Source organism: Heptranchias perlo, chromosome 40 (genome assembly GCF_035084215.1).
Source record: "Heptranchias perlo isolate sHepPer1 chromosome 40, sHepPer1.hap1, whole genome shotgun sequence".
Lineage (NCBI taxonomy): Eukaryota > Metazoa > Chordata > Chondrichthyes > Hexanchiformes > Hexanchidae > Heptranchias > Heptranchias perlo.
This window is the reverse complement of record NC_090364.1, coordinates 8,923,149-8,947,536: the sequence shown is the minus strand read 5'-3', so window position 1 is coordinate 8,947,536 and position 24,388 is coordinate 8,923,149. Positions and strand designations below refer to the sequence as shown.

The 24,388-nt window shown below is 47.0% G+C and overlaps 1 protein-coding gene across 3 annotated transcripts in view; it reads left to right on the top strand.

Moving 5' to 3' along the window:
* Nucleotides 1-291: 291 nt before the first annotated feature.
* ncf4 (neutrophil cytosolic factor 4) overlaps nt 292-24,388 on the top strand; it is a 38,828-nt gene continuing 14,731 nt past the window's right edge. The window contains exons 1-6 of one of the 3 annotated variants that reach the window (XM_067974554.1): nt 294-599; nt 720-804; nt 3,400-3,553; nt 12,308-12,378; nt 21,621-21,748; nt 22,633-22,690. In XM_067974554.1, the coding sequence (XP_067830655.1) occupies nt 574-599; nt 720-804; nt 3,400-3,553; nt 12,308-12,378; nt 21,621-21,748; nt 22,633-22,690 (522 nt within the window). In that variant the 5' untranslated portion in view covers nt 294-573. Of the gene's footprint in view, nt 600-719; nt 805-3,399; nt 3,554-12,307; nt 12,379-21,620; nt 21,749-22,632; nt 22,691-24,388 lie in introns of all 3 variants that reach the window. The other 2 variants (XM_067974555.1, XM_067974556.1) reach the window with 2 other exon arrangements.

The window sequence follows — 24,388 nt, the reverse complement described above, 5'->3', positions numbered from 1 at the left end:
TGAATTCCGTGGGAACGTTTTACGCCATTTCTCCCGGGTTCCCGCCCGCAGCAGTGACGACACTTCAGAAGTACTTCATCGGCGGTGAAGGGCTTTGGGACGTCCCAAGTGGGTGGAGGGTGCTGTGGGGACGTCCTGTAGACGACGCTCTGAGGTTACGATTGGGAGAGCCACCTGCAGAAATTCAACCCCTCAATTTCCAGACTTCATAAATTTTATCAGACAGCCCTGCTCAAAAAAAAAATCAGACCGCCCAGTCTAAGAAAACCCAGAAGGTGGAGATAGTTCTCCGACAGGAAATGTGCCAAATCCCCAGTTTTAAGCTGTAAAGAGGCAATCTCCTTTGCAGTTTTCTATATTTAGCAACTGTTAATGTATAGAAAGGGCAATAGATTTCACAAATCCGGAATAGTCTGTTGCAACTCGTTCTTTTGTTTGCACTTCCTCAAAACCTAGTTTCACAGTGTTTGCAAAAAGCCACGGGCAGTTTCATTCCTAACAGATTTATAAATCATTTGCTTTTTTTTAGAAGAATTTTTTTTTTATTATCTGGTGCAGTGAAGGCGGCAGAGAATGCAGCGACAGCTGAGGGAAGAGAGGTGAGAGGACTTATCGTTTCTCGTTTGACCCGGGAGAGGGGAGGTGAGAGGTGGGGTGGGTGGTGACCGATTGAGAGAACGAGCAGCCGGAGCTAAGATTTGTCTCTTTCTCCTTTTCAGTGATTACGACCAGCTTGCTGACGATGTGCCCACCTCTGCCCACATTGCAGACGCGGAGCAGAATAAAGGGTTCTCCAACCACTTTGTGAGTATTCCGTTCCTTAAAGGGGCAGCTCCCCCTTCTTTTCAGCTATACGAGAGGGGAGGAAGGGGAGTTGCATGTGCTTTAATGCAAGTGTCTGACTTCCTCAGAAGAAGCCTGTGTTTAAAGTCCATTGAAAATGCTCGTGTATCTTAAAGGTAAACCTAACTTTGGATGCGTTAGAACGACTTGCAGTTATGCATTGCTTTCTCATGCCCTCGGGGTGTTCTAAAGTGCAACTTTTAAAGTGCAATGTAGGAAACACGGCAGCCAATTTGCGCACAGCAAGGTCCCACGAGCAGTTAGATAAATGGCCGGTTAATCTCTTCTGGTGATGTTGGTTGAAGGGGGAATGCTGGCCAGGACACCGGGGAGATCTCCCCTGCTGTTCTTCAGATAGTGCCATGGGATCTTTCCCTTCCATCCAAAGCAGGCAAACGGGGGCCTCAGATGAACTTCTCACCCTAAAAGGCGGCACTTCCGACAGTGCAGCACTCCCTCGGGACTGCACTGAAGTGTCAGCCTAGATTATGTCCTCAAGTCTGTAGATGTTGTCCTCATCCCTGTGAGCGATCGGCCCAACTGACCATACTTCCTGCACAATCCCAGTGCGTGAGTGTGGGAGCTGTCACGGCATTTCTTTTCTTGACACGTTTAAGGGGAGGCCTGTACGTGACTCCAATCCCACACCAATGTGGTTGACTCTTAGTTGCCCACTGAAGTGGCCTAGCGAGCCACTTGTATCAAACCACTACTGTAGGAGCACCTTGACCACATGGACTGTAGCGGTTCATGAAGAAGGCCCATCACCGGCTCCTCAGGGCAACTAGGGACGGGCAATAAATGCCGGCCTTGCCAACGACGCCCAGATCCTGAGAATGAATAAAGGAGAAAAGAGTGCCCTCTCCAGGGATCTGCTCTTTTATTCTTTACACCCTCCCTAGCCCTGGGGTGCTGAGACCCACCTCTTAGAGGGAGGCTGAATTCCTTATGAAATATGATCTCTGTTATTATACAACTTGAACTCTCCAGTTCAGTGGGCTTGGGTTTCGGTCTCTGAGGCACACCTCACAGCTAAACTACGCGCACGGCTGAATTAAGGTGCCTTTGCATTCGAAGAGCTCAGCCAGTGGCAGATCTCTGGTTTTCCCACTATCAGCTGCGATCCTTTGTATAAACAGCCCAACATTCAGCAAAGTGACATCTACTCCCCTCTCCCTCTCCCTCTCCCATCCCCTCTCCCGTCCCCTCTCCCTCTCCCATCCCCTCTCCCTCTCCCCTCTCCCTCTCCCTCTCCCGACCCCTCCTGCTCTCCCGTCCTCTCTCCCTCTCCCGTCCCCTCTCCCTCTCCCGTCCCTTCTCCCTCTCCCGTCCCTTCTCCCTCTCCCGTCCCCTCTCCCTCTCCCGTCCCCTCCTGCTCTCCCGTCCTCTCTCGCTCTCCCGTCCCCTCTCCCTCTCCCGTCCCCTCTCCCGTCCCCTCTCCCTCTCCCATCCCCTCCCGCTCTCCCGTCCCCTCCCGCTCTCCCGTCCTCTCTCCCTCTCCCATCCCCTCCCGCTCTCCCGTCCCCTCCCGCTCTCCCGTCCTCTCTCCCTCTCCCATCCCCTCCCGCTCTCCCGTCCCCTCCCGCTCTCCCGTCCCCTCTCCCTCTCCCGTCCCCTCTCCCGTCCCCTCTCCCTCTCCCGTCCCCTCTCCCTCTCCCGTCCCCTCTCCCTCTCCCTCTCCCGTCCCTTCTCCCTCTCCCGTCCCCTCTCCCTTTCCCTCTCCCTCTCCCGTCCCCTCTCCCGCCCCTTCTCCCTCTCCCGTCCCCTCTCCCTCTCCCTCTCCCTCTCCCGTCCCCTCTCCCTTTCCCTCTCCCTCTCCCGTCCCCTCTCCCGCCCCTTTTCCCTCTCCCGTCCCCTCTCCCTCTCCCTCTCCCTCTCCAGTCCCCTCTCCCTCTCCCGTCCCCTCTCTCTCTCCCTCTCCCTCACCAGTCCCGTCTCGCTCTCCCATCCCCTCTCCCTTTCCCCTCCCCTCTCTCTCTCCCTCTCCCTCACCTGTCCCGTCTCGCTCTCCCGTCCCCTCTCGCTCTCCCGTCCCCTCTCCCACTCTCCCGTCCCCTCTCCCTCTCCCGTCCCCTCTCCCACTCTCCCGTCCCCTCTCCCATCCTCTCCCACTCTCCCGTCCCCTCTCCCGTCCCCTCTCCCACTCTCCCGTCCCCTCTCCCGTCCTCTCTCCCGTCCCCTCTCCCTCTCCCGTCCCCTCTCCCTCTCCCGTCCCCTCTCCCGTCCCCTCTCCCACTCTCCCGTCCCCTCTCCCACTCTCCCGTCCCCTCTCCCTCTCCCGTCCCCTCTCCCTCTCCCGTCCCCTCTCCCGTCCCCTCTCCCACTCTCCCGTCCCCTCTCCCGTCCCCTCTCCCACTCTCCCGTCCCCTCTCCCGTCCTCTCCCACTCTCCCGTCCCCTCTCCCTCTCCCGTCCCCTCTCGCCTTCTCCTCTTCTCCCCTCCAATACCACACACTCTGAGCTGGGAAGTCCCTGCTCAGGCATTCTGTATTAGACGTGCGTTTCTAAAAGAGATGAGATGGTCCTTTCAATAAAGTTGGCTCTGTTCTTCTCACAGGTGTTTGTCATCCAGGTGAAGCTGAAAGGTGGTGGCAGGTACTTTATATTCAGGCGTTACAGGCAGTTTTATAGCCTCCAGTCTAAACTGCAGGGGAAATTCAGTCCAGAGAATAACCAGAACTTCAACACCTGCATCTTGCCTACACTACCAGGTAATTAAACACATGGGAAAGTCCCATCCTGTTATTGGAATACTCCCATTCTGGTCTCCATATTACAAAAAAGATATAGAGGCACTGGAGAAGGTGCAAAATAGGTTTACAAGGATGAAACCAGAACTGAGAGGTTATAACAATCACGAAAGACTGAACAGGCTGGGGCTTTTTTCTCTTGAAAAGAGAAGGCCGAGGGGTGACCTGATGGAGGTCTTTAAAATTATGAAGGGTTTTTTTTTAGGGTAGAAGTAGAGAAGATGATTCCACTTGTGGGGGAGTTCAAAACTAGGGGTCATAAATATGAGATAGTCACTAATAAATCCAATAAGAAATTCGGGAGAAACTTCTTTACCCAGAGAGTGGTGAGAATGTGGAACTTGCTACCACATGGAGTAGTTGAGGTGAATAGCATAGATGCATTTAAGGGGAAGCTGGATAAACACATGAGGGAGAAAGGAATAGAAGGACATGCTGATAGGATTAGATGAAGTAGGGAGCGAGGAGGCTTGTGTGGAGCATAAACACCAACACAGAAAAGTTGGGCCGAATGGCCTGTTTCTATGCAATAGAAGCATTTTAGGATGTATCTGAGAGATACGATAAGGCCGTATATAAATGTAAACGCTTGCTATTGACGATCTCTTTGCCTAAGCTGTGTGTTGCAGGCACAAGAAAGTGTTAATTCGGAAGATTGTCCAGGTTGGAGGGCGTGCAACATGTGGTTACAGAATGTAGAAGTAGTTGATGACACATTACCGCCAGATGTTTTTGACAGCTTCACTCATGTGATGCGCAACAGTAGAATCTGCTCAGTCTTGATACTTTGGAGGCGGCGACGCATTCTTGTTTAGCCAAAAGTCACGGATGATGGACCTGTTTACCCACACATCTGTGCTGCTGTTTCAGTGAGCATGCACCTTAATGAGCTGCAAGACTTAGCTGCTCCACTAGCACGTGTCAGAGCAGTCAGCTCTCCCCCCACAGCTGGATTTGACGATCCCACTAAACCAATCGCCGGTTCATAGAAATGCATCATGGGGAATGAAAAAAGATTGACATTGCTAACATCTTTCAGGGACGTCTAACACCTTTCACATACAATAAATTACCTCAAGAAGCAGTGGCCATTATTATGTAGGCGAGTATGACAGCCATTTTGCACACAGCATGATCCCACAGGATGAAGAACCAGTTATTCTGCTTTTGGTGGTATTAAATGTTGGCCCCGGACAACTCCCTGCTCTTGTTTTTAATAACGCGGTGGGATCTTTCACATCCATCTGAACAAGCAAACAGTCTTGGTTCAAAGTCTCAGCATAATGATAGCACCTTCAGTACTGCACTGCAGTGCCTAAACTGCACGCTCAAGTCACGGTATAGGGTGTAATCCTACATCCTTCTGACCCAGAGGCAAGGTATCCCACTTATCCAGATCTCGGATGACACCATCGGGCCACGATCTGCATATTTAAAGAGAACCCCCGCCAGTTCAGGGTCGGACATCCTGCTCAAAAGAGCAGGTTAATATCCGGACCCTTCGGGGAGGGAGTGGGATCAGAGGGAGTAAGTCGCTGCCCTCATTTTAACTGCACCCCCCCCCGCCCTCCCCTTCCTTCCCACCGGTCCCGGTTTCCCCCAGGCGGGTGGGGAATTAAAATCTGGACCCACGAGTCAGGATTATTTATTTTGGAGAAGTGCGGGTTTTTTTAAATGATGAAGGGGTCAGATACAGACTGGTTAGAATGGATGTTTGAAATGATTGAGAAGGTAGGACCAGGAGCCATGCTTAGAAAATCAGGAGACAGAGAGTTAGTTCAGATGCCAGGAAGTAATGACTTTTTGCAGTCATCACTCTCTGGAAACATGTAATAAGGGAGGGAGGGTGGAGATGCCCTGCAGTCCTTTAAAAGGGGAACTTGACAAGATCCTGAGAGGAAAGGTTGCCAGTTAGAGGAAGTAGGGGTTAATGAGTTTAGATTGTGATGAGTCTTGCGGCCCAGAGTCTCCTGGAGTTTGCTCAGTTGCCTTAGGGAGTTGAGGAGGGATTTCCCAGAGTTTTCCCTGCATTGGCAGTGCAAGCCCCGCCCAGTACTCTTCTAAAACGGCAAACGGGGTCAGAGGTACCACCTGACTCAGGCGGGCGCTCTGCCTGGGGGATGATTGTGGCGGTCATAGCAACAGCGGGAACAAGGTGGTAAGTCATTCCCCGCCTATTTTGGTACGCTAACCGCCCCATTTCCACCAGGCGGTGGGCCTCAAACCCACCCCATCTTGATGAGGTGAGCTTGAGAGGCCTGAAAGTCTTTTCTCTGCATTTTCCTCTATTAATACATCACATCGATCAAAAGGAAAGACTTGCATTTAAAGGGATCAAGGGATAGGGGGAAAAAGCGGGAAAAGGGTACTGAGTTAGACGATCAGCCATGATCATTTTGAATGGCGGAGCAGGCCCGAAGGGCCGAATGGCCTACTCTTGCCCCTATTTTCTATGTTTCTATGACCTCAGGACGTCCCAAAGTGCTTTGCAGCCAATTAAATACTTAGAATAGAACAGAATGATTTTTTTGAAGTGTAGTCACTGTTGTAATGTAGGAAACACAGCAGCCAATTTGCGCACAGCAAGATCCCACAAGCAGCAATGTGATTATGACCAGATGATCTGTCTTTTAGTGATGTTGGTTGAGGGATAAATATTGACCAGGACCCCAGGGAGAACTCCCCTGCTCGTCTTCAAATAATGCCATGGGATCTTTTACGTTCACCTGAGAGGACAGACGGTGCCTCGGTTTAACGTCTCATCCGAAAGGCGGATGTGACTTTTGAGCTTTCTGGAGAGTGTGTGAAGATATTGATAAAATATGTAGCAATATTGCATCAGCCAAGGCCCAAGGCATCAGCATTTGGCCCAATCACTGTTTTCCCTGCGCTAAGCCCATGTCCTTCTATTCCCTGCTGAGTCAACACTTATCTAATCCCTTCTGAGTGCTTGACATGAGTCACCATTTACCGCACTAGATGGCAGTCTAACCCATAAATGGAGAGCTAAAAATGCAAAGGAATTATTCTTCAATTTGGTGGCCTCCTTAATTTATTATAATATCTTCTGGATCCCCTCAGAATTCTTCTCTATGTTCATCTTATCAAGTCCTCCCATTATTTTAACCTTTGGACCATATTCTCCCCTCCCCCTCATTTAACTTCCCCCCACTTAGAATAAATTCAATATCTAAAAAAAAACTTTCAGTTAAATAGCACCTTTCACATCCTCACGATGTCCCAAAGCATTTCACGGCTCATGAATTGCTTCTGAAGTCCAGCCAATGTCGTGAAGTGGGAAAACACTGCAGTTTAAGTGATGTTGGTTGAGGGATAAATGTTGGCCAGGACCTCAGGAGAACTCCCCTGCTCTTCTTTGAAACTGTGGCATGGGGGTCTTTCACGCCCACCTGATTGGGGCCCGTTTAATATCTCATCTGAAAGACAGCACCAGCAACAATGCAGCACTCCCTTAGTGCCGCACTGAAGTGTCAGCCTCGAACATGTGCTCGAGTCTCAGAGGCATAAGTGCTACCAATGAGCCTCAGACTGCCTTGATATCTCAGTGAATAAGATCTTTGTTGTGAATCTGAATCCTGCCTGCTGACGCTAATCCTCTTTGCGTGTATGGTATCTATAAGTGGAGACCATGCTCCATGTTATAAGGATTCTCTCTCTAGTTCAAGATACGAAAGGCCAAGAATCATGATAAACACTGTGGTTATTTTACTACCTCTAAAGGATTTCATTTGTCATTCAGTCCCGACAGATTTTATCAGAAATAAAGTAGTAACTGCTCATACAACCTTTCTAGTGAGCATAACTCAAGAACGAAGGTGTGATTAGGTCCTTTGACTTGGGATATTGGAAAGTTCTTCTCCTAAGCCCTCTTGTTCAAACATCGCACCTGGTTTGCCTGAAAATCCTAGCAGAATGGGCTGTTTTATATGTTTTCTTTCTTCAGGACTGCTACTGGCTTAATACCATATTTGGGGTTGTTTTCAGTTCCAGCTCTAAAGAATTTATTATCAGTTCCTCAGGCCTTATTTCTTATCTCTGCAACTGTCAGCATTGTTAGCAAGAACTATCCTTCAAAAGTGCCGACTTCTCAAGGCAACTTGGAGCAATAACAGGACCATGATATCTCATAATCTTGGTCAAGTTAACAAGATCCAGCATGCTCGCTGATTTTGGCCAAGCTGGCAGTTCTGCATTCTTTTCCTTTGTTGTTCACACTTTTTTAACCAAATTTTACCAAGTCCATTCTTTTATTCATCTCAGGGTTCTCGGGCGAGTGTCGCCCTGATAGTTACCGCTCCAGAGGCCTTGCTTAGTCTTCCTTGAAAGTAGGCCCCAAAAAAGTCCACATCAATAAAGTCCAAAATCCTTCAATGTATAGTCACACTGTTGGGCTGATTTTCACAGTGCTGGCGGGGAGTCTTGCACACTGACCGCGCATGTCGGACAATCGTGGACACACAGCCCATGATTTTCCATCGGTTTCCTGATAACATGTACCCAGTGGGCCAGGCTCCCCGCCAGTATTGTGAGAAACCGGCCTTTCCTTAGCTTAAAGGGCTAAATTATGAAGACAGGTTGCATAGACTAGGCTTGTATCCCCTTGAGTATAGAAGATTAAGGGCTGATCTAATTGAGATGGTTAAGATGATTAAAGGAGTTGCTAGGGTAGATAGAGAGAAATTATTTCCTCTGGAGAGTCCAGAACAAGAGGGCTTAATCTTAAAATTAGAGCTGGGCCGTTCATGGGTGATGTCAGGAAGCACTTCTTCACACAAAGGGTAGTGGAAGTCTGGAACTCTCTCCCCCAAAAAGCTATTGAGGCTGGGGGGGGTCAATTGAAAATGTCAAAGCTGAGACTGATCGATTTTTGTTAGGCAAGGGTATTAAGGGTTACGGAACCAAGGCGGGAAGATGGAGTTAAGACACAGGTCAGTCATGATCTAACTGAATGGAGGAATGGGCTTGAGAGGCTGAATGGCCTACTCCTGTTCCTATGTTCCTATGTTGTATTCCACCTGTAGGCTCAGGCACTGCGTCACTTTGCCCGTTTCTTCCTGTCCGTTTGCATCAACGGCACTTTTGATATTCCGATAAGTCACCCATTGCGTTCCTGGCCTCAACAGGTGACTTTGGTCCATAGTCTCATTACAATCTCAGTACCACTTTCTGACTTATTCTTCACAGATCCACTTACACAACCTGAGAGTTTAACTGACGTTGCAGCTCACACTATAAATGTTTTTAAAGGCGTTGAGTACATCTTGACCTGTTTAATAATACACAGTGGAGTCTGTGCACTGTCCATTGTAAAGGGTCAGGTCAGGTCCAGTTCCGGTTATTGTGACTTAAACTGAAAATGATTTGTTATATTGTGATGATCTGGAACGCGCTGCCTGAAAGGGCGGTGGAAGCAGATTCAATAGTAACTTTCAAAAGGGAATTGGATAAATACTTGAAAAGGAAAATCTAGCAAGGCTATGGGGAAAGAGCGGGGGAGTGGGACTATTTGGCTTTTTCAAAGAGCTGGCACAGGCACAATGGGCCGAAAGGCCTTCTTTAGTACCATACGATTCTATGATTTGTTGAATTTTCTTAAGAATAGTACTGCTCATAGCAAGCCTGGCCTTCCCCCACTCCCTGACAGACAGCCCCAACTCCTACTGTCCTAGCCTCAGTCCCTGTGGACACTGAATCACTCGGAACGCTGATACTCTACTCCCCTGGCCTTCCCCAAATGGAAAGTAGGCAACACTGGCAAGGCAGCATTTATCGCCCATCTCCAGTTGCCATGACGGCATGAATAGTCAACCATGTAATGTGTGACTGGAGGCCCCCCCTAGACCAGACCTGGTAGGGGTAGCAAGTTCCCTTCCCTGAGGGACATGTGTGAACCCAGTTGGGTTTTTACAATTAACCACTAACGTTCATGATAATTTTTCTGGAACCAGCAAAAAAGAGAGGGCCACCAGTTTTAAGGCAGTCCTCATTCTCTGCACCCCCCCCCCCTGATGCCCTAAGTGGCTCCTGAAATGACAGTTTATTATAATAAAACAAAAAGCCACAAAATTCTTGGCTACATCTGAGGCTGGCCCAGACAAACCAAAGAAAAATATAGCTGTGTTACCACGTTTGGCCCTGTCTGTGTTACCCGCAGTAACTGGAATGCACTGTATCCTTCGTTTTGTAATCATATTTGGTTTATTCAGTACCACTCTATCCTGTTTTACACTTGGCAGTTTTAAGTTCCATTTGTGGTTTATTTTATCCCTTTCCTCTGAATGTCCTATTTCCAGCACTTGGGATTATCTGCAAACTTAAGATAGTCTACTTTTCAATATTGTTTTCCTATGGTGTTATTGCGAACAGGTACTTCCTATGGGAAGCCCTCCTCCCGTCATTATTCGAAGCGCATTCTGATCCAATCTAAATTGCCTGATCCTGTTTTGCTGTTCCACTCAGTGCAGCTTAGGAGAATTGTCACCTCATCGCATTGTGATCTGTGCCTGTTTTCTCTTCCCCTTGACTTGGGAATTCTTTGTTTCAATTTCTTCGTGCCAGTTATGTGCTGAGTCTCCCAATAAACCGTGCGGTGGCCTTTACAGATTTTTTAGCTATTGTCAACTCTTGCTGTTGTGCATTGGGTCCCCTCTAATGGTTTAAACCCAAATATATTCATCCAGCGCCCTACAATCAAAAGGTTTTACATTGTATCGGTGCAGTTACAGCATAGAAACAGGCCGTTCGGCCCAACAGGTCCATGCCAGTGTTTATGCTCCACACGAGCCTCCTCCCTCCCACTTCATCTGACCCTGTCAGCATATCCTCCTATTCCTTTCTCCCTCATGTGTTTATCAAGCTTCCCCTTAAATGCATCTACGCTACTCCTTGTGGTAGCGAGTTCCACATTCTAACCATTCTTTGGGTAAAGAAGTTTTTCCTGAATTTCCTTTTAGATTTAATAGTGACTATCTTATATATATGGCCCCTAGTTCTGGTCTCCCTCGCAAGTGGAAACATCTTCTCCACTTTAGTGGAAGTCTCCCTCGCTTGCTGGACTCCACATTGTAAATAAGTCAAGCTCCCTTATCCTAGGGGCATCCTAGATATCTCATAAGGCATGAGAGCTGGTTGAGTAATAAAGAGATGGGCAAGTGACATTGACCCATGACCGAAACTAAAGAAACTCCAAATATAAAAATGCTTAAAGAGATTTTTGTACTCCAATTATTATTGGCTAAATTCTCCTCTGGTTTATGTAGAAAAACTTGCAAAAGGATGGGAATAATCCTAGTAACATTCCTGTTAGACCACACCCCTACCTGTAACATTCTTGGAAGTACTCCAAGATTCCATCCTCGGCCTTCTCCTTTTCTTCATCTACATGTTGCTCCTCAGCAATGTTATCCATGGGCCTGGGGATCTGCGTGCTGATGAGGTTCAGCTCTACATCTCCACCTTAACTCCACAACCCCCTCTGCGTTGTCAGAGAGCTTGTCCAACATCACCCATTCTTGTCCAGAGATTTCAACGTTCAGGGGAAACTGCCCAACCACTTTGGTTCCCAATGACAAATCGAGGGCCAAGTCCCACAGTGCTGATCATCACCAGGGCTGATCAGACTAGGAGGCACGACATTTCCTCTGAAAGTAATGGAACTTTCTGGACAAGAATGGGTTAACACTCTGAAAAACCTGAAACTGAACACAAATATCTCCAAAAGCCAACGGAGTTAGAAAGCTAATGATCGTTGACAATTTTTTGACCTAAAAAATATGAATGAAAGGTAGCAATTGCCTTTGTGCTGGTTGTGAGGAGGCTGCCTTGGATTCTGCCTCGATAATGCTGTTGCTTATGGATGACTGATTCAGCCGATTATTCATTTCTTCAAACTTACTGTGCAAATTATCACCTTCCAGTGAAAAGGTATACTTAGGAGTCATGGAAGATGAAATGATTTACAAATGCATTATTTAATTGTCTACCCTTCAATTGCACAAGCCACTTTCTCACTGCCACATTCTGATGCTCTGCTTGATTGTCCTGGTTTTTAACTTTTTCCTCTTCGGTTTTCTGCGCTGACGGTTATGGAGGTTCGGTCCCCCAGGAATCCCACCACCCTCTGGTCCCTTACTCAAACGGCTACCTCTTCATGTCAGAGTCTAGACAGTGAGCATCGGTAGGCTACTTGATAATGGGGCGGGGGACCGTGACAACTGAGCCTAATGCAGTCTTCACCCGATCTACATGTCCGGGCAGGTTCTAGCGGTCATGACTGGGAGACCGTGACCTCGATTTTAAAGGGGGGGGGCGAATATGGCGCATGAGCCCCAAAGCGGGTAGCTACATAAATGCAAGTTGTTGTAGCGAGAAGAGGGTACTGAGTTAGACGATCAGCCATGATCATTTTGAGCAGAGCAGGCCCGAGGGGCCGAATGGCCTACTCTTGCTCCTATTTTCCATGTTTCTATGTTATTCAGAGGGTTCAAGTAGAGATAGGAAATGTATGGTTTAGGGCCTCACCTGCATTCTCAGTTGGATTACTAACTTTCAACTCATGGGCAGAGGGATTTCTCAGGTGGCTATGTGTAGTGAATGTTACTGCCATAGTGGCCAGCGGATTCCTTTTCTCATGGAGAGCCATCCATTCCCCTCTGTTTGTTCCATTTGTAACAAAATCTCCTTGTTCCAAATTAGGGAAAGTTTACGCTGGCAACAAGCAACAGATTGCTGAGAAGCGGATCCCTGAACTCAACATATACATGAAGGTGGGACTTCTCCACAAAAGGTGGCGGTTTCTTTCTTTTTCTCTTTCTCTCTCTCTTTCTCATTCCTTTCTTTATCACTCCCTTTTTTCTCTTTCTCCTTTCTTCTTTTTCTCTTTCTCATTCCTTTCTTTATCATTCGCTTTTTTTCTCTTTCTCCTTTCTTCCTTTTCACTTTCTCATTTCTTTCTTTTTCATTCACTTTTTTTCTCTTTCTCCTTTCTTCCTTTTCACTTTCTCATTCCTTTCTTTTTCATTCACTTTTTTTCTCTTTCTCCTTTCTTCCTTTTCACTTTCTCATTCCTTTCTTTTTCATTCACTTTTTTCTCTTTCTCCTTTCTTCTTTTTCTCTTTCTCATTCCTTTCTTTGTCATTCATTTTTTTCTCTTTCTCCTTTCTTCTTTTTCTCTTTCTCATTCCTTTCTTTTTCATTCATTTTTTTCTCTTTCTCCTTTCTTCTTTTTCTCTTTCTCATTCCTTTCTTTTTCATTCACTTTTTTTTCTCTTTCTCCCTTATTTTTCACACTTTTTTGCTCATTCTTCCCTTCTCCTGGATGCTTTGTACTTTTCTATTGTCTCTATTTAATAGATTTAATAGATGTGTTCAAAACTATGAGGGGTTTTGATGGAGTAAATGGGGAGAAACTATTTCCTCTGGCAAGAGGGTCGGTGACCGGAGACAAATTTAAGATAATTGGTAAAAAAAAAACAGGGAGGCGATGAAGAGAGATTTTTTTTATGCAGCAAATTGTTATGATCTGAAATGCACTGCCTGAAAAGGCGGTGGAAGCAGATTCAATAGTAACTTTCAAAAGGATATTGGATAAATACTTGAAAGGGAGAAAATTTCAGGGCTACGGGGAAAGAGCGGGGGAGTGGGACTAATTGGATAGCTCTTTCAAACAGCCGGCAAAGGCACAATGGGCCGAATGGCCTCGTTCTGTGCTGTAAGTTTCAATGATTCAACAGATCAAGTAGCATCTGTGGAGAGGACGGGCAGTCGACCTGTCGTGTACGCGTCCTTCTTCAAAACTGAAAAATAAGAGACATGCCGGTATATTAATATGATCAGAAAAAAGGCAGTGAATATATGTTTAAAAACAACAAACAGGCAAACACAGAGATGAAACGTTCGGTGTTAACAGTTCATCTCGGTCAAGTATTATACAACAACAACAACTTGCATTTATATAGCGCATTTAACGTAGTAAAACGTCCCAAGGCGCTTGACACCGAGCCACATAAAAAGATATTAGGACAGGTGACCAAAAGCCTGGTCAAAGAGGTAGATTTTAAGGAGCGTCTTAAGAGAGGAGAGGTAGAGAGGCGGAGAGGTTTAGGGAGGGAATTCCAGAGCTTAGGACCTAGACAGCTGAAGGCACGGCCGCCAATGGTTGAGTGATGAAAATCGGGGATGCGCAAGACGTCAGATTTGGAGGCCCGCAGAAATCTCAGAGGGTTGTAGGAGGTTACAGAAATAGGGAGGGGCGAGGCCATGGAGGGATTTGGAAACAAGGATGAGAATTTTAAAATCAAGACGCTGCTGGACCGGGAGACACTGTAGGTCAACAAGCCGAGGGGCGATGGGTGAACGGGACTTGATGCGAGTTAGGATACGAGCAGCAGAAGAATTGAGACATTAAAGAAACAAAGGACATGTAATACACTTCACTGCTCATGGTGCCGTCTCCTCTACACTGGGGAGATCAAACAGATTAGGTGACCGCTTTGAGGAACACCTCCGAGTGTCTGCAAGTGCAACCCTGAGCTTCCTGCGGCCTGCCATTTTAACTCCCTCTCCCGTTCCCACTCTGACCTCCCTGACTTTGGCCTCTTATATTGTTCCAAAGAAGCTCAATGCAAGCTTCAGGAACAGTATCTTTCTCCCAGACATTGCAACCATCTGGTCTGAACATTGGGTGTATTTTTGGCTTTGGATGATAGTGTAAAATTGGTGATATCAGATCAGGCACCATTGAAGTCAGTGGAAATGAAAATTGGGAGTGATGTATAACTGATCGCCCAAAGTCAAAATTACCTCCATGGGCACCAGTAATTTACTCACTGTCTAACCTATTCTGATTTCAAACCTGCCTCCCTAATTTTCTGTCTCTCCCATTGGATTTATGTCCGGGCCTGCTTTCGGGCCTAGACTCGGTGCTGCGTTCTCTGGCTCGCGCCCGAACCAAGAGGCCTGAAGAGCGTTGGAAATTGGTCCCCGGGCCTCAATGTCTACCCAGCGCGAGCTGCCGACGCTGGCCGCACCTCCACAGGCAATTCGCTCGAGCGAAGGCATCAATGTCAGGGCGCCTGCCCCTCGCCAGCAGCAGCTCTCGGATAAGTCCCAGAAAGAGAAGGGGGGGGGTGCGGGGGATGTGGGGCAATCATGACTACTGTGGAGTCGAAGGAACTCCTGTTCCTCCTGCCTCCATGGGCTATTTCTTAAAAATGAAATATTTTTATTACTTACCTGGAATTGGTGGCCGCGAGATCCAGGATGCCTTAAAAAAGAGCCCCACGATTTTAGCACTGCAGATTGGGCACAGGCCTTTCCACTGCTAAACGCCTGTTTTACACCCGTGAAAAGGGTGCAACAGGTACCAATTTCGACCTCATTTTCTTGCATTTACCTTCGATCTCTTACTTCTTTAGCTATTCAATTATCTAATTAACGGTATTGACTGTGGCTCAGTGATAACGCTCTCGCCTCTGAGTCAGAAAGTTGTGGGTTTAAGTCCCACTCCAGAGACATGGGCACATAACTTAAGCCGAGGGAGTGCTGCACTGTCTTTCGGATGAGACGTTAAGCCCCGTTTACCCTCTCAGGTGGCCGCAAAAGATCCCACGGCACTATTTCGAAGAAGAGCAGGGACGTTCTCCCCGGTGTCCTGGCCAACATTTATCCCTCAACCAACACCACCGAACACAGATTATCTGGTCATTTATCTCATTCCTGTTTGTGGGATCTTGCTGTGCGAAAATTGGCTGCCACATTTCCTACATTACAACAGTGGCTACACTTCAAAAAGTACTTCATCGGTTGTAAAGTGCTTTGGGATGTCTTGAGGTCGTGAAAGGCGCTATATAAATGCAATTTCTTTCAAGTCTTTTACTCACATGTCTTTTATTTCCTTAATGTAAGTTGCTTGACTGAGATGAATTGTTACATCTTTCCACTAAAGATCCATCTCTGTGTTTCTTTGTGTGTATATATCTGAATACATATTCCTCCCTCTTTCTGATCATATCAATACGCCTGTCTGTCTCTTATCTTCCAGTTTTGAAGAAGGGTATGTTATATAAGAACATAAGAAATAGGAGCAGGAGTAGGCCAATCGGCCCCTCGAGCCTGCTCCGCCATTCAATAAGATCATGGCTGATCTGATCCGAATCTCAAATCTAAATTCATGTCCAATTTCCTGCCCGCTCCCCGTAACCCCTAATTCCCTTTACTTCTCGGAAACTGTCTATTTCTGTTTTAAATTTATTTAATGATGTAGCTTCCACAGCTTCCTGGGGCAGCAAATTCCACAGACCTACTACCCTCTGAGTGAAGAAGTTTCTCCTCATCTCAGTTTTGAAAGAGCAGCCCCTTATTCTAAGATTATGCCCCCTAGTTCTAGTTTCACCCATCCTTACCGCATTCACCCGATCAAGCCCCTTCACAATCTTATATGTTTCAATAAGATCGCCTCTCATTCTTCTGAACTCCAATGAGTAGAGTCCCAATCTACTCAACCTCTCCTCATATGTCCGCCCCCTCATCCCCGGGATTAACCGAGTGAACCTTCTTTGTACTGCCTCGAGAGCAAGTATGTCTTTTCTTAAGTATGGAAACATATCCTGCGTCCTTGAAACACATCCTGCTTGACGTCTCCACAGATGTTGATTGACCTGCTGTGTGTGTTTTTTTCATAAAGTGAGTGGTTTCTATATCCTGAGGGCAGCCATTAACTGATTTGGAGACATCTTCAGAAGTCTTTTTCACCTGCTGCTAGCTGGAGATACATTGAAATCCAGGGGCCGTGCGTGCTGTCAATTAACATTGGTCTCTCCACTGTCTGCAATTGCCAATCAAAGGAACACTAATGGAATACATCAAAGAAAGTATATTTATGAGCCTAACCCCCTGTAATTGCTATTTCTTTATGTAAAAGCAGTAAATTGCATCTTTGTCATTATAGCTTTGCTCATACTGACAGGATCAGAACCACATAGGGGTTAATGACATAGGGAGAAGTAACATAGGGGCCTTAAAAGGCTCATACCATAGAGTTGCCAACCCTCCAGGATTGTCCTGGAGTCTCCAGGAATTAAAGACTAATCTCCAGGACACTGCTGCGCGCAACACCCAGGAGAAAAATCATCGGGGGCCATTCAAAATTGTGTTTTTAAAACATTTTCTTTGAACACTTTTGTTTACTAGTGATAAAAATGTTGGACATGGGAAAAAAAAGGCTGTTTGACTGACAGTCAAGAATCATCCAATCGGGTAATAAAGAGTCTGTTCGCTTTCCGATTGGCTGGGAAGGCGGTGCACTGCGAGGATGGACATGTTGGGCGACCAGTGGCACGAATGTGGGGGCGGGGCAGTTGGCGGCAGGAAGTCATGTGATGAAACCTCCAGGGATATGTCCAACCAGGATTGGGAACCCCACACATACACAAGTATTGCTTCAAAACTCAAAAGATAGGGGAGTTACGAGGAGAGATTACACAAATTGGGGTTGTATTCTCTGGAGTTTCGAAGGTTAAGGGGTGATCTGATCGAAGTTTATAAGATATTAAGGGGAATGGATAGGGTGGATAGAAAGAAACTATTTCCGCTGGTTGGGGATTCTAGGAGTAGGGGGCACAGTCTAAAAATTAGAGCCAGACCTTTCAGGAGTGAGATTAGAAAACATTTCTACACACAAAGGGTGGTAGAAGTTTGGAACTCTCTTCCGCAAACGGCAATTGATACTAGCTCAATTGCTAAAATTAAATCTGAGATAGATAGCTTTTTGGCAACCAAAGGTATTAAGGGATATGGGCCAAAGGCAGGTATATGGAGTTAGATCACAGATCAGCCATGATCTTATCAAATGGCGGAGCAGGCACGAGGGGCTGAATGGCCTACTCCTGTTCCTATGGTCCTATGTTCCTAATTTATTGAATACATTCAAGGCTGAGTTAGACAAATTTTTGATCAGGAAGGGAGTCAAAGGATATGGGGAAAGGGCGGGAAAGTGGAGTTGAGGTAAAAATCAGATCAGCCATGATCTCATTAAATGGCGGAGCAGGCTCGAGGGGCCGAATGGCCTACACCTGCTCCTATCTCTTATGGTCTTATGGGAAGCAAAGTAACGTTCTCTGATATACTTCCAGTGTCTGGGAAAGGACAGGAATTCGCGAATAAAATTAAGGTTGCAAATGAATAGCTGGCAAACTGGCTTCAAAGTAACAATGCTACTGTCATAAATAACTGGGAACATTAACAGAATAGAAAGGACTGGAGCCTTGGCACCCTAATCAAACAGGAACAAAGAGACTTGTGAGGAACACCGAGACAGCAATTGAAAATCACTTAAACTAGACTGATGGGCAGGGGAAAGCAGGGAGGTAACCAGATCCTGGATGGGACAGATTGTAATGTAGAAGGTGGGTATGACTGCAATAATTCAGAGAGATAAATATAAAGAAAAAGAAAGATTTGCATTTATATAGAGCTTTTCATGACCTCAGGATGTTCCAAAGCGCTTTACAGCCAATGAAGTACTATATTTCTTGAAGTGTAGTCACTGTTGTAATGTAGGAAATACGGCAGCCAATTTGCACACAGCAAGCTCCCACAAACAGCAGTGAGATAACTGACCAGATAATCTGTTTTTAGTGATGTTGATTGAGGGATAAATATTGGCCCAGGACACTGGGGAGAACTCCCCTGCTCTTCTTAGGGGATTAGGGCCATGGGATCTTTTACATCCACCTGAGAGGGCAGATAGGGCCTCAGTTTAACGTCTCATCTGACAGATGGTACCTCCGACAGTGCAGCACTCCCTCAGTACTGCACTGGGGGTGTCAGCCTAGATTTTGGGCTCAAGTCTCTGGAGTGAAACATGAACCCACAATCTTCTGACGCAGAGAGGCTACCCACTGAGTCATGGCTGGCACTGGTATATCCAGAGCTCAGGAAAAGACAGACATTGGGGGACATGAAAAGAGGCAAATTTACATTAAGATTCTTATACGTGAATGCTGGAATCATTGGAAATAAGGTGACAGAACTGGAGGTGGTTGCGGCAGTAGGGAGCTTTGATGTGGTGGGAGTATAAGAAATATGGCTAAACCCAGACGATGGAAATGAATTTAATAGTCAGGGTATAGAGTGTTCAAAAAGGACAGTGGAGATAGAAAATGTGGTGTCGCCATATGTGTCAGATACAACTAGGAGATACAAGAAGTTGACCCTGTAGAACGGGGTAAGCTACAGACAGAACAACTCTGGATAGACATCTCTAATGTGAAGAAAATCCAATCTGACACCAGGGGAAGGATTTTAACCATGAAATATGGGGGGGTTGGGGACGGGGGGCTTTGAAAATTGCAACAATTTCAGACCCGCCTCCAACCCGCCCGTTTCCGGTTTTCACCGGGACAGGACGAGGGCCGGACGACCGACCTGCTCCCAGGAGGCAGGTTGGTCACTAAAACCTTTCAAGGAGGCTGCGGGTCTCCATTTTGAAAGGTTTTGCGATTGCAACCCCTGGGGGCTGGGATCCCCGGGACTTCTCCTTCACGCCACGTGAGAGGAGGCGAGAAGGACCAAAAGTGCAGGTCAGTGCCTTTCTGGCACAGCTTGTGGGCCAGATGGAGCAGGAGTGCTTCCCCCAGGCCCAACAAGCCCACCTGCAGCGACTCCACCCCCCCAACTATCACGGACCCCCCCGACAACGATCGCGGACCCCCGCGATGACCCCCGATCCCGACACCCCCACCCCGGCTACTGACCCCCCCGGTGACACACCTGATCGCCCCCATGACCTCCGACCCCCCCATGACTGACACCCCCCCCCCCAGTGACTGACCTCTGATGACTGACCTCCCCCCACCCCCAATGACTGACCCCCCCGTGACCCCCATGCCCACCCGTTTCCCCCCCTCCCACCATCCATACAATCTAAGACTTACCTTAACACTCACCTGAAGACGTCCTCTTCTTTTCCTTGCTCTCGTCCGACAAAAAAAAAATAAAAGACATCTCTACGTCAAAATCGTACTTCCGTGTTTCCACCTTCCCACCCCCTTCTTGACTCTGGGTCAAAATCCTGGCCCAGGTGTACACTACAGAACACCAGGTCAACACCAGGAGGCCAAACTGCTTGTGCAACATCCAGTCTTGGATGAGCTGCAATTTTTTCCAGTTAAACGTTGTAAGATCAAAGTCATCGTCTTTGGGCCCAGCCACAAATTCCATACCCTTGCCATGGATTCCAGGGATAGTCCCTGACCATTGTATCAGGCTTTTTAAAAAATTCGTTCATGGGATGTGGGCGTCGCTGGCGAGGTCAGCATTTATTGCCCATCCCTAATTGCCCTTGAGAAGGTGGTGGTGAGCCGCCTTCTTGAACCGCTGCAGTCCGTGTGGTGACGGTTCTCCCACAGTGCTGTTAGGAAGGGAGTTCCAGGATTTTGACCCAGCGACGATGAAGGAACGGCGATATATTTCCAAGTCGGGATGGTGTGTGACTTGGAGGGGAACGTGCAGGTGGTGTTGTTCCCATGTGCCTGCTGCTCTTGTCCTTCTAGGTGGTAGAGGTCGCAGGTTTGGGAGGTGCTGTCGAAGAAGCCTTGGCGAGTTGCTGCAGTGCATCCTGTGGATGGTGCACACTGCAGCCACTGTGCGCCGGTGGTGAAGGGAGTGAATGTTTATGGTGGTGGATGGGGTGCCAATCAAGTGGGTGGCTTTGTCCTGGATGGTGTCGAACTTCTTGAGTGTTGTTGGAGCTGCACTCATCCAGGCAAGTGGAGAGCATTCCATCACACTCCTGACTTGTGCCTTGTAGATGGTGGAAAGGCTTTGGGGAGTCAGAAGTCATTGTATTAGGCTGAATCAAACGGTTCTGAACCTTGATGTTTTATTTGACCCCCAGCTGAACTTCTAATACCATATCGTCTCTATTACAAAGACCACCTATTTCCACCTCTGTGACATCACCTGCCTCTGCCCCTAACTCAGCCTTTTGCTACTGAAACCCTCATCAATGCCTTTTTCTCCTCCAGCCTTGGCTACACCAATGCTCTCTTGGTTGGCCTCCCATCCTCCACTCCATAAACTTAAGCTCAACTAAAATGCTACTGCCCATATCTTGTCCTGCACCAATTCCTGCTCACCCATCACCTGTCCTTACTGACCTACATTGTCTTCCAGTCCCCAAATGCCTCAAAATTCTCATCCTTGTGTTTAAATCCTTTCATGGCTTTTCCCTTCCCTAGTTCTATGACCTCCTACAGCTGTACAACTCCGCCACCCCCCCCACCCCCGTTCCTCCAACTCTGGTCTCTTGTGCAACCCCTCGCCCTCGCCCCAACATTGGTGGCTATGCCTTCAGCCGTCCAGGCCCCATGCTCTGGAATTCCCTCTCTGAACCCCTCTGCCTCACCACCTTCCGTTCCTCCTAAAAACCCAGCACTTTGACCAAGCTTTTGGTCACCCCTCCTAATATCTCCTTCTTTGGCTCACATCGATGTTTTTTTGATTATGCCTCTGGGAAGCATATTGGGATATTTTTCTACGTTAAAGGCACTGTATAAATGCAAGTTGCTGTTGAGGGAGTTAGTGGCCACTGGGGAGGTAGATTAGAACATGGTTGATTCTGGTGCCAATATTCAATGGGAGTGACAAAGCAGGCACAGACCAACTACAGACTTAATAGTCCATTGAAAACAATGGAATTGATTATCAGGAGCAAACCTGAGGGTTATCTGTGCAACAACAGCCCAGTAAACAAGACTTTAGATGGGAAAATCCTGCCTGACCAACCACCTTAATTCCATTGAGGATCTGACAATCTCTTTGAGTTAGGGGACTGGGTAGCACGACAGTGGGTTATAAACACCACATTCTTATCTCCAATACCATGATTCAAATCCATCCCGATTGAAGTCTTTGGTCAATGAAAGGCCTAGAAACCACAGCGATAAAATACAGCTGAACGATTTCTCCTTTTGGGCTGATCATTTTCCGATATTGAATGAAATTCCAGAAACTTCTCTGCCTGCCAGTCTGGATTCTCTTGGATGAAGACCTCCGGATGTTCTTCTATCAGACCCCATACGACTGTGAGCAGATACCGAGGTCACTTCGAAGACTGAGGCCTCCCACCCGGAAAGTGTGAGTAACCATGGTAACGCCCATAAGCCCTGTCTTCAGCACTTGCACTGTTATTACGCTGCCATTGAACTAAAAAAAAAGATTGAGGAAGCTCGCCTTTAGTGCATTATGCCTCTTGAGACATCTTATTGAACACCGGGTACAGCACGTCTATTGCACTCCCTTTATCTATCCCATTAATTTCTTATCCCATGTGGCAAGATTTGAAGAAGAGTTCTCTTAGTGTTCTGGACTAACTTGTATCCCTGAACCAACATCACTAAAATAGATGATCTGGTCATTATCTCATTGCTGTTTGTGGGAGCTTGCTGTGAGCAAATTGGTTGCTGCGTTTCCTACATTACAACAATGACAACACTTCAAAAGTCCCTCGTTGGCGGTGAAGCCCTGTGGAATATTCTGAGGTTGTGAAAGGCGCTATATAAATGCAAGTTCTTTCTTTCTTTACGGTTCCACAGGCACTGGCAGCCATTAGGCACCTTGGCCATTGCAAGGACCCACCGGCTCTTCTTCAGATAGTGCCATGGGATCGTTTACATCCACCTGAGCAGGAGGCATTATTATAATTTCTAATCACAGTCACGTCCTTCAGTAGACTTTGCTGATACCATTAATCAGAGGCACAATCATAGAATTCGCAGGGAGTTCAAAACCAGATGTCATTCTATGTTGCCAAACTTCACTGTGAGGGAATGGAAGAAAAAAAATGAGTAATTCTAAAATATGGAATAATCGGATACATTTGCATCTAGGAGCACTTGTAATTGATGTCACTCCTCATCTGGTCCGCTATATTAATTTTTTTTGTTTTAATTGCCTTATTTATTGCCTTATTGCCTTAATGATTTCATAACTACACTAATAATTCTTCATTTGTTACTTAGCATATCCAAAATAGCAAAGGAAGATTTGAGTGGAAAAGCAGAAATTCCGCGGGCAGAGGTGGGTATCTCCGAAAGAGTCGCATGTGTGCCTCACACTAGCTGGAAGGAGTGTGGGTCGTTCATTATTCCACCCTTGGTGAACCCGGTAACCTGTTTTGTTCCTGTGTCCCCTCCGATTTTCTTTCCTCCTCTCCTGACCGTTGCTGGAGCTCAGTTCCACAGTTGCTGAAAGCTCTCTGGCCCTGAGCCCAAGTGGTCATCCTCCATGTGTAGGTCCAAGGCTATTTGACCGCAGGGTGCACCGCAGCCAAGCCCAACTCTGTCCTCGACCTAGATCTGCAGTCACAAACATATACACACGCATGCATACATGCACAGACACGCGCGCACATGCACTAACACGCTCACACATACACGTACCGGTTTTGATGCCTCTCTCTCTGACTTTGGCTCCATTTTTATCTCCACCATCTCTTTCCACCTGCTGTTCAGTTGTGCCAGGATCAAACATGGCTGCCAACAACCTGCCAGGAACAATTATGGTGGCCGACAATCATTTTTTGAGAGCAGGCAAAACAATCAGCAGGGCAAAATGTGAAGGGATAATGAGATTTGCTGTTTACCAGCCTTTTATCAGGGCTTGTGTTAAATATAGGAAAGCCTGTAGATTTGGGAACGCTGAACCCAAAGCTACTTACTATTTAATGACCTGCAATATATGTGTAAATAAGGAAGATTACGGTATACTGAACAGAGGATTTTGACTGTGTAAAGGGAGATCGTTATTTTGATTAATGGTTATTAAACTTCTAAATTCTTTAAATTATCAAAAACATTGCCAACAAGTTTAGATAACAATTTTCCTTTTCAACTGTCCACAGCCATAATGCTGTTCAACTGAAACAAATTGTAAAGCCAGTGTACACAGTCTGGTGACACAATGCAGAGTGTACGTGTCGGAAAATCCTAGCCTGGTTGGACTGGGATCAGCTGTTCCTTGTAGTTGCTGTGTATTTAGGCAGTAATGGATGCACATATGTAAACTCTCTTGCCAAATGGAGTTTTGTATTAAAAGAAGAGACTAAAGGTTAAGCCTGTTAATTGTGCAGCCATTTGGCAAGTGCTGTATATTCAGAGCCCACCCGTGCTATTGAGGCACCCAGTGTCTTTCTTAAAGGGGCTGTGTCCATGCCGTACCAGCATCGTGTGCAGTGTCTGGACCTGTGTTGTTGGCTAGGATTTTCTGCATCTGTGCTTGCCAGCACTGGGAGGACTAGTCATGGTTTGCCAAGCGCAGATGTGGAAATCCTCAGCTGTTGGCCCTTCCGAAGCTGTGGGCACAGATGGCAACCCTAAACTTGACTTTGTGTATTTTTCAGTAGCTTTGAAGGCACCTCCTGGTGGTGGGCTTTTGGTGGTGACCGACACCTGTGACCGACTACTGCCTTTAATGTAGAACAATATCCCAAGGCACTTTACAGAGGCATAAACAGAGAAAAAATGTTAGCTGAGCCAAAGAAGGAGATATTGGAAGGGGTGACCAAAAGCTTGGCCAAAGAAGTGGGTCTTAAGAAGGGTTTTAAAAAAGAAGAGGGAGGTGGGGAGGTGGAGATGCTTAGGGAGGGAATTTCAGAGGGTGGGGCCTCAGTGGCTGAAGGCATGGTCGCAAAGGGAGGGAAGATGCACAAGAGGCTAGAGTCAGAAGAGTGAAGAGTTTGGGACGGATTGAAGGCAGGAAAAAGTTACAGAGATAGGA